Raw genomic sequence first — 16,850 nt, 5'->3', positions numbered from 1 at the left:
GGAACACATTCTCATGAATTACTCAGTAGGAATCTTGATTATCCCTGTAACAACTCAGTAGTTCATCATTTGAAGCCTAGAAGAAAACATTATTCATGCTTCCCCACATTTAGGGGTTTTTAAGAAATTAAAATATTTCGTAGTTGTTACATTTCATGCCCAACACCATTTATTTACTTGAACCATAGCAAGAAGCCCAGTTAAAACTCCTCATTTTGATATTTGTTCCAAATTTCCATCACATTATTACAAACAGAATCTCCTTCAAAAGCAATCTTGTTTGAAATCCAATGAGTGCATCCACAAACATCTCATTTTTAAATTGGTTCTTTTTTCCTTCATAACATTTAGTCACGGACCTTTTTTAAAATCAATAATCCTTTTCAAGCAAACATATATAAAATAAAAATGATTAATCACAGACCTTCCTAACACTTGTTTTAGTGGATGGGCTGGGCCAAGCCAGCTGCCTACATAGGACATCCAACAAAGTTCTGAAAGGGAAAAGAATAAATCACCCTAGGTACCCCACACCCTTTCCACACAATCTGCTTGCCTAGCACTAACCGTGTGCTGCTTTGTAGCTGGCTCACATAGGCTGCTATCAGCACATGCTCATCACTGAGCCCATCGGAGGGGGCCAGGCTTTGCTGCAACCTAGGGATATGGAAAGCAAAGGAAGCAAAACTCAACAGAAATGAAGATGACGCAATGAAATAATGTAAATTATTTGAGGAATATAACATGATTAAAAATAATAGTTAACACATGTAAACGTTAGAGGGCGGTAGGGGAGACGGACTTAAATAGGCAGCAGTCTCTTGTTAGAAGTAAGGGATCAACAAGACATGAAGAATGAGGTAGCCTGTCATCACATTCTTTTTCTCTCCTCTTCTGAAACTGCACTATTAACTTGGAGTCCGCAATTCTGACGGGAAACTAGCAGCATCATTTCTAGAAAACAGACTATAACATGGTTCTAATTCATGGAAGAGCAAGGATGTTTATTATTTGGCAAACCCCAAGTGTAACCACTCTCCTGTGCTTTGTTTGTATGCACTATTAGCAGATGCATTGTTCTAACAGACATACAATTAAATGATACCCAGTCAAAACATTCTTCTTTGACAATCCTACATATTCAAATCCATATTTTGGTTTTTTTCAGAGGACTACGTCATTAGGCTGAGGCATCAGATTGGCTTCTATGGTCTACCCCAAATCCTTGTCCTTTCATTACCTTAGTCCTCTAGACAAACTCCTGGAAAAAAAGGTCCCATTTCAACTGTAAGATAGAATATAATTCACTACTTCCATCTGACCTCCAAAATAGAGCATAGCATGAGCGGAAAGTGGTAGAGGATGTCCATTAATGTAAGTAAGGACTCATTAGATAAAGGATGCCTTTGACAAACAGGGTCTGCTTCCCATATATTATTTCCTTTTGTAGAATATAAAAGAAGCCTTAATATAAGGCGGGGTGGGGGAGAGAGGAACATAGATAACTCATTTGTGGTCTCAGAAAAAGCAGAGGAAAACAGTTCAGTTCAGTTGAGTCCTTGGAAAACTTATTAAGACATGGGATAAACACTTTTTGGATATCCCAAAACCAAAGCACAAAGCACAAAGCACACACACACACACACACACACACACAAACACGGGGGGGGGACACAAGAAATGCAAGGTGAGGAAAATTATTTTGGACATTTTACATTTCATTAGTTTGTAAATGTAACATGATTAATGCATATTATGGATATTCTACTTTACTGTCCCATCCTTTCAGAGGTTGATGTACTGTATATGAATGTAGTGTCATCTTGGGTATACAAGCTAAAGGTCTTAAAAAGTACCTAAAGTTATTTTTAGGGATATTTTGAACTTTAAAAATCTAATATTTCCTACTACAAAACAACAACTAGGAGACTGCTTTTTTCTCTAAGATATGAATTGTATTTATATAGATATTTTGAGATGACTTCATCTTGCTGTGCCTAGGAGCCAGCTTGTCAGAGCTGAGTAAATTGTCCTAAAGAAGTCAGAACTCATTTTAGACACCAAGGTTAGGCAGTTTCTACAGAAATAAAGTTTAGTGGTTAATTGGGGGCACTAAATAATGTTACTAAACAATTCAAGTTGCCTTACTTCACTAATTTGAAAAGGGCTTGATTGGGTTCATGACATTTTGCTGGATTACTTTATTGTGCTCCATGCTGTTGTTCAATAAATCTGTTTCTTAATTGATTTCTTTTTGTCCAGATTGTGAAAAAGTATTCATTGTCACAAATTCATTCTTTTGTAAGAAAAATGCTGCTAGCAACAGTGGAAGGGACTTAATCATCTGCACTACAGAGAGGCAATTAACTGAAATTGGAACATTCAGGGCAACTTCCATATTCAGGAAAGCTTATGAAACATTGAATTTTTCTCTTAAACAGGTAGACAGGTATCTGCAGTAACTGGTTACTTGGCTATTATCTATTAATCTCCTAGTTTTACAGCTGTTCTCCTTCTCCTATGTTCTCTATGATGTAATGAAATTGGCTGAAGAAAATATTAATTGCTGAGTATTCACCATCACAAGGCAGCATGGGGCTGTGTAGCTCAGGGCCCCAGCTGAAAATCAGATCTTTTTTCCAATTTGGAGCAACTGACCTTTTCCAATAACATTTATGGCCTAAGAATATTTACAATGCTCTGCTTTGACCCCACATCTTGCTTTAATGTCATTACACTTTCCAGCTGGCTTGCTTGTGCAAGCTTGCCATAAAGTTGAGCTTAGTGACAATGAAAACCACTCTTTGTCATAAACTAAGAGGCCCTCCACAAGATCCAGATAGCACTGTATTGGAAGGCAAGGAATTTAGCTTCCTTCTTGGATAATGCAAAACAGGCAGACACCCTGATGAATGTTTGGCAATATATTCAAAGTAATATGGCTCTTTGTCTCTTTGGAAGTGAAGAGAAGATTCTCTTTGCAGTGAAAGTAGTTACCCTTCACTTAAGGCAGGAAGCTCAACACAAGGGTCCTTCTGAATAGAAATACAACTCTCTTCAAGGAGTTTTCCATTGGGTAAAATCTGAGAAATTTTTACTAATAAAGGGTGATTTCACTTACTATTTGCTAACATGATTTTGATACTGCTCTTTTTAATTCTTAAAACATTATTATTCTATTGTTATCTGCTCTAACAGACACTGGACTGGAGAGCAGAACAAATGTTTATAAAACTATTGGAAGTGTATATGTTAGCATGATTTACACTGATACACTTCTGCACATATGAGACATGTCACGTCAATGCCTCAAACTGGAACATTATTTGCCTCACCTTTCAAACAGAAGTCCCATATCTTTGAATTAAAGATTATAGTCCATAATAATACAAATAGGCCAGTCATCTTGAGGGTAAAAGAAATCCGTAGCCCTGATCTACTGAAGTTGTCATTTATATTAGTGTTTCATTTTCCGCATTGGTCCTGAAAATGTCTTTAAATGTGAGATATGCACTACAGACTTTTCTAAAGTAATAAAAAATGGTAGATACTTAATCATATTCACATATTAATTTTCTTGCAAGGAGTTAAAAAATGTTCTTAGGTTCAGTTATTTCCATACCAATCCTGTGAGGTAGATTAAGCTGACAATGTATATCAGGGGTGTCAAACTCAATTTCATTGAGGGCCGCATCAGCATTGCGGTTGCCCTCAGGGGGCCGGGTGGGTGTGGCCTGGGTGGGCGTGGCCTACTGGGTGGGCGTGGTTAGAGTGCGTATGGCCTGCTGGGTGGGCATGGCCAGCTCTACATCGTTCACATCAAGGGTGCCTATGGGGGCCTGGGCAGGTGTGGGACAGATCTGAGGGTCTCTGGCAGAAGGAGGGTCTCTGGGCCAGGGCCAAGGCAGTGGGGGCCATTCCCTCCCTGTTTCCAGGATGGCTTCGTGGGCCGCATGTAACCACTTCGCGGGCCGCATCCGGCCCCCGGGCCTTGTGTTTGACATGTCTGATGTATATCATTTGGAGAAGAAACACAAAAGAAAGTCTTGTGGCTTCTTAAAGATTGTCAATTTATTTTGACAGAACATTTCACAGAAGATAATAGGTTTTAGCAGACACAAATCCCATTTTCAGAAGTCAGATTAACCTTGCAGATGATTTGCAAAACAAGAATAAATTAAAATATTCCACCTCTCTGTTCAGAAACTGAACAGCTGAAAAATATGTAATAACTATAAAGCTAAAATTAAAGTGAGGGAGAATGAGAATATAGACAATAAAAACAGGGTAGATACACAGTGTACCTTTCTTGTTCACTGAAAATTAAATTCTGGTTCACTGAACAACTGGACAGATAAAAGCATTTAATATTCAATTAAACTGGTTCAGACAGGCCTCTCTAAGAAAGGTATTCTTTAACTATTTCTAACGGGGACAAAGCTCCATTGTCTTTGTTCACATCAGCTCGAAGGCAATAAAAACAGCCTCCATAGCAGAACTTAAAAGAACAGCAATATCATATGGAAGCATATTGTTTTTAGATACTCTTATCTAAATAGTTAACAACTGAGTGATTCGGTGATGAGTCTGTAATCTAGGCCTCTCGTTGTTCTTAGTTGATTCAAAGGCATGTGACAAAATCATATGGAGTTTAAATGGTTTCAGCATTTAAGTATAAGTAGGAAAAAAATATGGATCCATAGAAGTTTTCAGCTATGGGAAATGTAAAGAGAGACATATATACAAAATGAAAGATGGGTGTAATCCTGAAGGAAATGTACTTATAAGAGGCTGGTATCTATAGAAAGTAAGTTACAAAGGCTAAAAGCACAAAAGGAAGTGAGTCTTGTAAAGGAAATTAGAAATAACAAAAAAAAAGTCTTTTTGGACTATGCCAATAATAATTTAAAAAAACCAAGAGGTGAGCTTGTTGTCAGGAGATAATGACAGTAACAAGTAATGGAAAAGAAATGAGCTCTTCAGACTAGAACTGTGTCCAAATGGACTTAAGCAGAACAATCGACAAAAGAAGGAAAATAAGGAACAAGTACAAATACAAGTTGTCCTTTTAGAGTTTAGAACTCCAACTAGAGTTCTCCAAAGGAGAGCAACTAAAATGTAAGGAGGCTGGAAGAAAAAAAACTATGAGGTATGGTTGGCACTGTTGGGTATGTTTAGCCTGGAAAAGATTTTGGGGACACATGACAGTTATCTACACATATTTGAATGGTTCTCATGGAAAAAGTAAGAAAAAATATTATTCAGAGTCGTTCCAGAAAACAGGGAAAGAAATAATAGACTCAAATTACAAGGAATTAGATTTTGGTTGAACATCAGGAAAAAATTCCTAACAATAAGATCCAATCAGCCTGGTAGGTGGTGAACTTTTCTTTGTTGGAGATATACAAGCAGAGGCTGCATAGCTATCTTCTAGGGATGCTATGGAAATGGATCCCTGCATGATGATCTCCAGGTATCCATTCAACAATTTTTATTTTATTTTTATTTTAATTCCATTTATATCCCGCCCTTCTCCGAAGACTCAGGGTGGCTTACAAGCTTAGCAGTAGCCTTCATTCTATGTATATGCCTGCTTATTAGGGCTTTCACACACACCCCAAGCGGCATTATTACAAAGTCAGCTTAATTGCCCCCAACAATCTGGGTCCTCATTTTACCTACCTCGGAAGGATGGAAGGCTGAGTCAACCTTGAGCCTGGTGGGATGCGAACCTGCACTAATTGCAGGCAGCTGGTGTTACTTAAGGAGGCATTAGCCCACTGCTCCACCAAGGCTCTTTTAACAATGATTCCATAAGTTCCATAATGTAAATTCCTTCTGGCAAAGGTGTTTGAACTTATTGCTCTTGGACTGGTCACAGATGGCATCTTCCATCAGTGAAATTTCTTTTCAAGATGGGCAAAGCCAACATTTTCCCCACCACTTTAGTTAACATTCTTTGTGAAAAATCAATACAGTAAAAAAATAAAATAAATAATACCACCTACAGCTTGCACAACTGTATGCTACTTCATCTGCAAAACTGTAGCTTTCAGTTTTTTAAACAAATAATCAGTCAGACAAGAAATAAGAATGGCTATTTAATTTTTTTATTATTTTAATTCCATTTATATCCCGCCCTTCTCCGAAGACTCAGGGCGGCTTACAAACTTAGCAGTAGCCTTCATCCTATGTATATGCCTGCTTATTAGGGCTTTCACACACCCCCAAGCGGCATTATTACAAAGTCAGCTTATTGCCCCCAACAATCTGGGTCCTCATTTTACCTACCTCGGAAGGATGGAAGGCTGAGTCAACCTTGAGCCTGGTGGGACTCGAACCTGCACTAATTGCAGGCAGCTGGTGTTACCTAAGGAGGCATTAGCCCACTGCTCCACCAAGGCTCTTATTGCAAGGATCTGAGATAAATAACCAAATTCAGTTTAGGCAGGGGTGTCAAACTGCTGGCCCACAGGCCGGATGCGTCATCTGGAAGCTGTGCCCACCCTAGCTCCGGCAAGGGGAAAAAAGTCACGATATGTCACAACATGTCATGTAACGCGGCAAGTTTTGACACCCCTGGTTTAGAGGATTTGATCTATTATTTCCATTCATTTCTCAGGCTTCTAGGGTCTATAAAACGTTGAGCCATTTTGAACTACAAAGCTCTTCCCTAAGTGAATAATAGCAACTCAGGTTATAGCTACATGGAAAGGCATGCCTGTGGCAACACTGTAGTTAAACTAACTGAATTAAATAAGGAACATTTCTAACTACTCTAAATGACTAGAACAAGCCAACCAGGAAGTTATGGAACCAGAAATATGATAGTTGTTTAACCAATTGCAAAAATGGTTATAGGGCTGCCAAATTAAATTTATATGGAAGTATAATAATTTAAAATATATTCCTATTTGATTTCAAGAGGAAGCCTCCTTAAAATGAGTGGCCTGGGAAAAAGAAAGCTATAAGAAAAATGGGGACAAATACTGTACATTCCAAACATTTTGGAAAAGCACAACAGAACTTGAACTGGAATGCCAATTGCAGGTTAAAAATATACCTATCAAATAAAGCTTTAAATATCTTTTTAAAAAATTTCACCATGCTAGGTAGCTATTGTATGAATATTGTACTGTATGTATTTATTTCGGAATTTTAAAACACATTTGTGTTAGCATAAAAATGTAATGCATAATCTGATAATTTTCAGTAGTAATGGAAATAGGATAATAATAAGGTTTTTGTTAGCAATTCAAATATTCTCAATATACTTTTTAAAAAAATATTTAATTTTTTGAAATCAAGAGTTAACAGGATGGTTTTGATAGTCCTGAAATAGAATTGGGCACCTGAACTATAAAACTGATTTCAGACTTCCTGAAATAGAAGCCTGAAATTGTTAGTTCATTGGACATATTCATCCGATGCACATTGGCATTAAAGATCCTAAAAAGTTTTCTGCAGAACAAATATGCAATTTTTTTTGCATATATGAATCAAATGGTGCATTATGTATTTTAAATCTCGATAACTCCATCGTCTTTCTCAGTGTGAAATACAGATCTCTGTCTATGCAGCACACTGTAGATTGAATCCTTGTACAGTATATAATATGGACGTATCGTGCATTGTCCTGTTTCTTCTTTTTTCCAGAAATCATACAACCACTATCAATGGTTCCTATTTCCTCATGCACTAACAAATCCAAAGGCAGCAAGATAAAGTTTGGTTCCTTTGAAGGAGAGCTTGCTCAAGACTGTAATTTCTGCTTTATTTACACTGACTCAAGCAGGTTATAATGCAAGCAAAATAAACTCCTGTGTTAGCAAAATCACTGAAACTACATTTGATTCCTACAAAAACTGAAGGTCTTCCGAATCTCCTATAATTGTCAGTAGAATCTTTTTTTGCCTCTAAATTTAAAAAAAAATACAGATGGCTTTTCTTTTCTTACTAGTAGAAAGGCTGGAAAGAGATTCTCAATCATTAAGAAACATTTGTCATTCTAAATGACAAACATTTTCATAAGTCAGCTAAACTCACAATATCTTCAAATCACACAGGATTTAGCTGCATTCTTGATTCACAACCAAGTCCAGGCATATTAGGCTAAGAGAAGAGAGAAAATATGACAAATTCAAGAAGATTCATATTAGAAATCATGGGATGCTTTTATTGATTCAGCTATTGGAAGCAATGCTAAAGCTTCAGGTTATCAACTACATTTCAGCTTTAACAGAGTAGAGAGATTTGAAAGCTATTAGTAGGAAAAGTAAGAGAAAAATACGTATTTGTATGCAGAAATATTTGAAGCTGACTTTTCTATTTATGCAGGATTTTTTTAAATCTCATTTTTTTATTTTTACTGTACAGTTACAAGTCTCTAACAAATTAGTACAACAGGTTCTTAAGCCTTAACGCTTTTTTGCATTGGCTTTGTATATTAACATATACTATATACGTATATTAACATATACTATACTATTACTATTGGTTAGTATGGGCACATTGCATTATGGTAGCACTATGTACAAGCTAGTTAACTATGGCTTACCTTAAAAAATGGGGGGAAAACCCCCTCTGGTTTAGAATTATGTGTAAAAAGAGCCATTGTTTTCTTTGGCATGGAAAATTACATTCTGAATTCATACTAACCACCTGATTCCTAAATGCAAGCACTTAGCTTCCTGGCTAGATTTACTAGAAATACTTTGCCGTTGCATTTATTCCTGATTTTGTTTTCAACTTCCTAGTCTGGTAGAAAACTTAGGATTTCCTGATATTCTTTTGTTCAAAGACCAATCTGGTAGTCTCTTAGTTTTGGGTTTAGCACAGTTTTTAATAATATTTTAATTTGTGTAATTTTAATGTTTTCATATTTTAATTCATTTACTGTTTTATCACTTGTAAGCTGCCCAGAGTCACCTCGTAGGGGAGATGGGCAGCATAAAAAAAATAAAATAAAAAAAATAAATCTGGTCCAACCCTGCTTAACCTTTTCAAGAGCAGTCAAGGTTGACTAGTTGCTATAGTCTTCTATGATGTGTTTTGGTGCATAGATCAAATCATGTATCTTCAGTAAATGCAGTTGTTTCCACAATGAATTATCTACATATAAAATCATTCAAGTGTTGAGTATTATAATCAATAATTCTAAATAAATAATTCTAAAATGTTCAGTACTGTGTGTGACAAACAAACCCAGATGCAGTCTTCAGAAGCCTACCTGGGAACATTATGGCATATAATTTCTAGGTACAATTCAAGAAAATGGTAATCCCCTTTAAAGGCCTACATTGCCTGGATCCTGGCTGCCTTTGAAATAGCTCACACCAAACAAGATCTGCTTGCCTAACACATGCCTTTAGAGTTGCTGATTGTTTCATTCTTTGGGAGATGTGAGGAGAGGGAACTTAAGAGACGAGAATTCTTTGTGGAAGGGCTTCTCCTATTGAATGGCCTCCCGGCAGATAGAAAAATCATGTTCTCACTCCCTTACATTCATGAAGTTTTAAAAACATTGCCTTACGAGACCAAACTGAGGGCGGACAAAGATACTAGAGCAGGCCAGATGTGTCATGATGAAACCACGCCCACCCCATTGGGGAAGAAGTCGCGATATGTCGCGTGACATCACATGACGTCGTGAGTTTGACATGCCTGCACTAGAGTATGTGATAACTTTTGATTATATTTGGCACTATTGTTTTATGATTAGTGAATTATATTTGCTGGAGATTTTGATAATTTTTATCACTGTATTGTTTGTGTGTTCTTGCCTGTAAGCCCACAGAGTCAAATGATTCAAGTGACCTGAAAATTCACCAAAATCCTATTGGGAGACTAATGTGTTTTTCATGTGCATCTAGAAAGCCATGAGAATAGGGGCCATCCATGCATCAAGGAGCAAGTTCTTTCAGAAGTAGGGAGCTGCTTCAGGAAATACCCACCACCAGGCCCCTTTATCTTGGTTGGTGGAGGTTCTTAGCAGGTAAACAGGACAGAATTGAAAATGGCAGTATTTGTCTCTTCAAACCCTAGGAAATGGCAGAAATGTATGCAGCTCATCCTATCTAACTCTAATATACAAGAATTGCTATAGTCCTTTAGGACTAATTACACTAGCAAGTCTACCCGGGCAAATTAAGAAACAAGATATTTACCCTATACAGTTTAAACTTTTAAAATTAAATTTATATAAGAGAAAATAAAAAAGAAATACATTATTTACACAATAGGAACAAAAAAACTCTTTATAGTAATTGTTAAATATAAATAAAAAGCTGCCCAGAGTTGCCCTGTGGTAAGATGGGTGGCCAATAAATTTTAACAGTAAATAATAAATGAATTTAAAAAGAAGGTACAACTGAACTTTGCTCACAAGAAGAAGGAAAGGTCTCTAATACACAATAGGTGTATTACACAAAAGATTGTGTCAGAGACAAAAATTGTGAAAACTATTTCTCCCCTCTTCAGTTGGAAGCCCTTTCAGGCGGCAGCAGGTTCACTTAAGGTGGTTTTCTTAAATTCAGTAGATAAAAATTTGATTTTCCAATTATGAGAGCATACAGATCTCATGGCTGGTAAGCAGTAACACCTTCTCAGCATAGATGAGAAAAAGATCTCCTCCTCCATACACACATGGGCGTGCGCGCGCACACACACACGCACACACACACTCTTGCTGAAGAAGTGTCCATAGTCTCTTTGTTTATTTTTGTAAACTGAACATGTTTTAGTTCAGTTTAAGAACTCTAAGGCCAATGCAGTAATATTAATAAAGGCCTTGTAATATGGTAAATAGAGTCAGGGAGAAGAGGACTAAAGAGAACTTTCTGCTTGCAGGAAGCTCCACTTTTTCTTCCTTCAAGACCTCACTCATTCCTGTTAAAAAATTCTTATTTATGTATATTTGGGGGGTGGGTGGGGGTAGAACCATTCAAGTGTCAAAACAAAGCTTTATTCCACAGTCAGCATTTCCACGTGCAGTAGCAAGCCCAAAGGAAGAGACTTAGTGTTTCAAAAATGGCTTTAGAATATACCAAAAAACTCAAATACAAGGACATCACTATTTTTGTAATCCAGAGGCAAATATCTGAGCTGAGTGCAGCAATTCCCCCAAATGCAGATACCTCAAAGAGAAGACCTACAGCGCCCACTCATCCCCAAGTATTCCTACCTTTTTGTTGGCGTGGGGGCTCCGGAGGACACATGGGTAACCATGGCATCGTTCATGTTAGCGAGAGGCCGAGAAGGGCTGAAATAGACAATGTTTGTTGGATGTTAGGCTCCAGGAAGACAGAATAAGGGGAAAGTGCTTACTAGTGGTTACTGAAATGCAGTGCTTTTTTTGTAAAAGAAAAAGGTGCCGGAACTCACACGTGTCATACAACCCGCCTTGCCTACCCTACAAGGTTCCATCCAAAAAAGGTGCCGGAACTCCGTTCTGAGCATTCTATGGCAAAAAAAGCCCTGCTGAAATGGCTTCTTTACCTAATCTGCTGCAAAAGCAAGAACCGCTGATACCGGAACCCTGCCTGGTTGTTGCCACGCTTTTTCATCAGTTTCATCAGGACCATTTCCAGACAAAGAAAGGCATTCATCTCACAGGCATTATAGAACTTGCGATAAATGACATAGAACTCATGGGGGAAGGTGAAATATAAACAATTTAAAGTACCCAAAACACCTCACCTTTGCACCTCAGATGCAGGCAAAATAGAAAACTTACCCGAGAAGGCTCTACTTCCTTATGGGATTTTCCAGGCCCTAGTAGGTATCATAAGGAACTTCTGCTTTCAGAAATCAAGGCCACGAAAGTATGGAAGGAATTCATCCTGGCTCAGAATAGTTATGCAATTGCAAAAATGTTCATAACCAAAAAAAAACAAAACCCAACCCCAACAACAACACTACCACCACCACAACCTTAGGTTTCCTTACAAGCAAAATCACAGTTTTGCATGCTCACTTCTATCTTTTTTGACATACCAAGTTCTGGGGAAAAAATGAGTCCTTTAGACTTTCTAATATTATCACAAGAGTAATTGACAGATGCACCACTCTCTTTTTCAGTAAAGATCTTGGAACGTGTCTGAAGTCAATTATGTGGGGTTTGAAAGAGTCTTCCAATTATAGAACCAAAGAATGTGTTTTTTTCAGCAGGTCAACGATTAATCTCTATTCCCTCCACATTGCAACCAGGAATGCAAGGAATGCATGAAGAAGTGAAATTCAAGCATTAGGTTGCTCTTTTAAAAAGTAATTATATTAAAGGCTCATGTCAAATTGCTTGTACCCAAAATTAGAGGTCAGATTTAGAAGCCTCAGTTGCCTCTAAGACTAGCATTCCTTCCAGAAGTCCAAGATGTAAAATACAGTATTATTGTCTCTTCAGCAATCTCAAATCGTCTATCAATCTACAATCAGTTCAACCACTTATTAACTGTATACTATCTACTTTCACTATAATGGATTTTGATTAAGAAACAAGAACAATGTCATTGTAAATGTATGCATTAGAAACTAATGAGGAAAGATTTTCTGTCTTATGGAAATGTACTTTGTTTTCTGCTAGAATTAAGAATTCCAAAATGAATTAAAAAACAACAGAAATTTGTTGCAAAATCATCAGAACTTACACATCTCAGGAAATTCAGATCATTCCATCTCTCACTATGGGGGGGTGAGTTATTACACACACCCCCGTAGATAAGGCTCGCAACTTGGGAGTTCTCCTAGATTCACAGCTTTCTTTAGAAGATCATATAGTAACTGTGACTAGGGGGGCCTTCGCCCAGGTTCGCCTGGTGCACCAGTTGCGGCCCTATCTAGACCGGGATGCCTTGCGTACAGTCACTCATGCGCTCGTGACCTCTCGGTTAGACTACTGCAACGCTCTCTACATGGGGCTGCCCTTGAGGACCACTCGGAGGCTCCAACTGGTGCAGAATGCAGCCGCGCGAGTTGTGTTGGGGGTCTCCCGATACTCCCATATTACACCTCTGCTCCATGAACTGCATTGGCTTCCGGTTACCTTCCGGGTGAGATTCAAGATACTGGTAATGACCTACAAAGCCCTACATGGCATGGGTCCGGAATACCTTAGGGAGCACCTGCGGCCGGCATCAACTTCCCTCCGCCCAGTGCGCTCCCACAGAGAGGGCCTCCTTAGGGTGCCACCGGTCGGAGAATGCCGTCTGGTGGCTCCCAGGGGGAGGGCGTTCTCTGTGGGTGCGCCTGACTTTTGGAACCGTTTACCGGTTGAGCTCCAGATGGCTCCTGACCTTCGCTCCTTCCGACGTGATCTAAAAACCTATTTGTTTAAACAAGCCGGCCTGGTCTGATGGGTTTGGGTTTTAATTATTGTTTTAATGTAATTTATTTTTACATTTGGGCGCTAGGGTTTAATTTTGTTTTTAATTTTGTATTTTGGTTATTTTGGTATTTATGGCCCTGTTCACCACCCTGAGTCCTTCGGGAGAAGGGCGGTATACAAATTAAATAAATAAATAAATAAATAAATAAATAAATAAATAAATAAATAAATAAATAAATAAATATTTCCTGCTGATTAGATAGAATTATAGACTTGGAAGGGCCATTTAGGCAACTGAGTTCAACCCTCTGCTCACCACAGGTATAGAAATTGGAATATCCCTGATAGGTAGTTCAGCCTTTTCTTGAAGATATCTTGCAAAGAGAAGTCCGCTACTTTAATAATTGTTTACTTTTATTTTAATATTTTCCATTAACATTTCATTAGAATCTGCTTAGTGTAAATTAAAGCCTGAAATAAGGGAAGGCAAAGGCTAACAAGTTGAATAGATCCTGCCATAAATCAAAGTATTTGTACAGTTACTTGAAACAATAAAATAATTAAAAATATAGTCTGCATGCTTCTAACAAAAAATGTGCATGAGAAAATAATCTATCCTTTAGATCACGTGTCTTCTAGCTGCTTTATGAGTTATTCTGCTACATAATTAAGGACTTTTCATGTAGAAAGTTTGGTTTCCTGTAGGCATGAAAGAACAATAGTGAGAATAGCCAATACTGCTTTCTTTGTTTCCTTCAAATGCTAATTTATGTTGCTCTTTTTATCTTAAGCATCTGATTTATAATATTCTACAGTGAATTATCACCAAGCCATTCCAGATTCATACATCCCCATGACTTTCAGACTTTTGATCCCTGCTAACTCTTGATAAGAAGGGAAATAAATTTAAAAATGAACATCTGGCAAAAAGAAAGGGATTTCATTGCCAGCACATACTACACAATTAGCCTTCTACTCTTATTGTCCCACTACACTTTTCCTTTATTTAATTCAGTTGATTAATGATTTGATTCCTTTTACCCATTCTGTTGTAAAAGTTTGGCGAATCACTGCTTTCTAACAATTAAGAACAATGGTATTTGCACAATCAGCATCTAGTTACAGCACTATTCAGTATCATTTAGAAGGGCAAATGAATTTATCTTTTAAAGACCAAAGGTCAGCAACACAAGCAATCTTCTGGAAGTCTCCTGTTAACCCACCTGTGGTGAGTCTCCATTTAATAGCAATAAGAGCCCCATTCAGAAACCCCAAGCAGATAAGGCAGAATTGCCATCCTACAAGATTTTAATTCTAACTCATAAACACCAGCCTAGTACAAAAGCTGACATTGCCTAAGAAAGCAAACAAAGCAGTCTGGAAACATGTAGGTTATTATAAACCAAACCATTCATAAACTTGCTTTTGCTCTTGCATAGATAAGTTCACACACTTCTAAATGTAGAATGCTCTCTCTCTATAGGAATACACACACAAACAGCCTACTTCCTAGAGCTGAGATTGATTGGCTCAAGGTCAGTCAGCTGGCTTTGTGCCTACAGCAAGAACTCAGAGTCTCCTAGATTCTAGCCTGGTGGACTACTACACCAAACTGGCTCAGAATGGGCATAAAGAAGAGCCCAAAAACGTCATCTTCACCCAACCTCATGCATTCTGAGGTGTTCAGCAGAGCCCCATTCAAATTGCCTGTCACCAAGATCATTTAGGTCACTAAGTTGGAAAGTTCTGCATCTATTAAATTAGCTTCTGCTGGCAGTTAATCAGGTCCATTTTTGTGGGCCTTCAGAAAAACTGATTGATGATTTTATAGGCTTCTTCTTGAATTACAGTTTGGATGCTATTATTCATGATTGTTGACCTTACTGGTTGTTCTACTGCTTGATGTACTATTTTTTTATATTATGTTTGCCACCTCAGGAGGATTCCATCCTAAAAATACATTTACATGTGTAGACTTGCAGGAAAAGGTTGAAATAGTTTTGTTTAAAAGATAATGCAAGAGTCAAAGATATTCCATTTCTTACTAAAGAAGCTTGAAAAGAAAAGTGCTAATATATGAAGGCTATGTACACAAAATGAAATGTTTGAGGCTATGTTGCCTTCTAGCTTTTTTAAAGCAACAGAAATTGAATTTTTCCTTCAACTCAAGCTATTTTCATCAACAATGTCGGAATGAAAGTGAAAAGATGACCCAAACACTGAAAGTTAATGGTTTGTTGATTACATGTGAACTGGAATGGAGTCTGTAATGCAGTCTGCAGAAAGTCCTAAGAGCTTTCCAGAACCAGTAAAAGAAAAGTCACTTTGTACTATATCTGGCATCAGAAGATTTAGGTTGGAATATAGGGGTATTGTTTTTACACAATCATTCTCTGTGTAAAAATCACAATCTTAAAATACACATGAGATCACCAGAAGTTGAGTTCAACTTGAAGAAAGTTTTATACAGCCAAAGTTGCTGAAAAAAGAAATCCACTCTTACTTCCAAATTTCAGGGTTTTTTTTACTCAACTTTTGGATACAGCGCTTTAACTTATCTCAGAATTTAATGAAAATAACCACCACCATCCCAAACTGAAAGCACTTTTCATTTTACACAATTTGTATGACTCTTCATGAAACTGAGACTTACGTATGGGCTATCAATGGCCCACTTATCTTAAGCCAAGCCAGAGCAGGCTCTGGCTTTCCTTTATGCCTCTAGCAAGTGACACGAGGATAACAAGGCTTTGTGTTTGCAACTGCCGTGGTCTCAATATTTTTTGTGCCTTCAAGTCAAGTTAAACCCTACTGTCAATTAGTTATGCACTATCAATTATTCATGACAAGTCCATGCAGTTTTCTTGGCAAGAATTTTAGGAGTAGTTTGAAACTGCTTTCTTCCTAGGGCTGAGAGAGAGAAAATGACTGGCCCAAGGTCACCCAGCTGGCTTTGTGCCTAAGGCAGGCACAGAACTTACTGCTTTCTGGTTTCTACCCCAGTTGCTTTAATCCAGGGGTGTCAAACTGCTGGCCTGCGGACCGGATGCGTCATGGGAAAACCGTGCCCACCCCATTGCTGGCAATGGGAAAAAAGTCATGATACGTCACGACACGTCACGTGACGTGGCGAGTTTGACACCCCTGCTTTAATCCACCAAACTCACTCTTCCTCTCATAACATTTGCTTTTGACATTGGTCAAGGAACAAATTATTCTGGGCCATGCAGTATTTCTTGAGGACCACTTGGAGGCTTCAGCTGGTGCAGAATGCAGCCGCGTGAGTTGTGATGGGGGTTTCCCGATACTCCCATGTAACACCTCTACTCCGCGAGCTGCATTGGCTTCCGGTTGCCCTCCGGATGAGATTCAAGGTGCTGGTGATAACCTATAAAGCCCTAAATGGCTTGGGTCCGGGATATTTGAGGGAACACCTGCTGCCGGCATCACGTTCCCTTTGTCCTGTGCGCTCCCACATGGAGGGCCTTCTCAAGGTGCCGCTGGTAAAAGACTGCCGGCGGATAACACC

General features: G+C 38.2%; 1 protein-coding gene across 1 annotated transcript in view; it reads right to left on the bottom strand.

The window, feature by feature from the left end:
* The window catches only part of DTNB (dystrobrevin beta), a 120,317-nt gene that overhangs the window by 40,271 nt on the left and 63,196 nt on the right, over positions 1–16,850 (bottom strand). The window contains exons 10-11 of the mRNA XM_083360882.1: positions 11,183–11,260; positions 568–657 (exon numbers count right to left, since the gene is read on the bottom strand). Of these exons, the coding sequence (XP_083217008.1) occupies positions 568–657; positions 11,183–11,260 (168 nt within the window). The remainder of the gene's footprint in view (positions 1–567; positions 658–11,182; positions 11,261–16,850) is intronic.

Source organism: Vipera ursinii (assembly GCF_947247035.1).
Source record: "Vipera ursinii genome assembly, chromosome: 1".
NCBI classification, from domain to species: Eukaryota; Metazoa; Chordata; class Lepidosauria; order Squamata; family Viperidae; genus Vipera; species Vipera ursinii.
The sequence above is the reverse complement of the archived record's forward strand: the minus strand, read 5'-3'. Positions and strand labels throughout refer to the sequence as shown.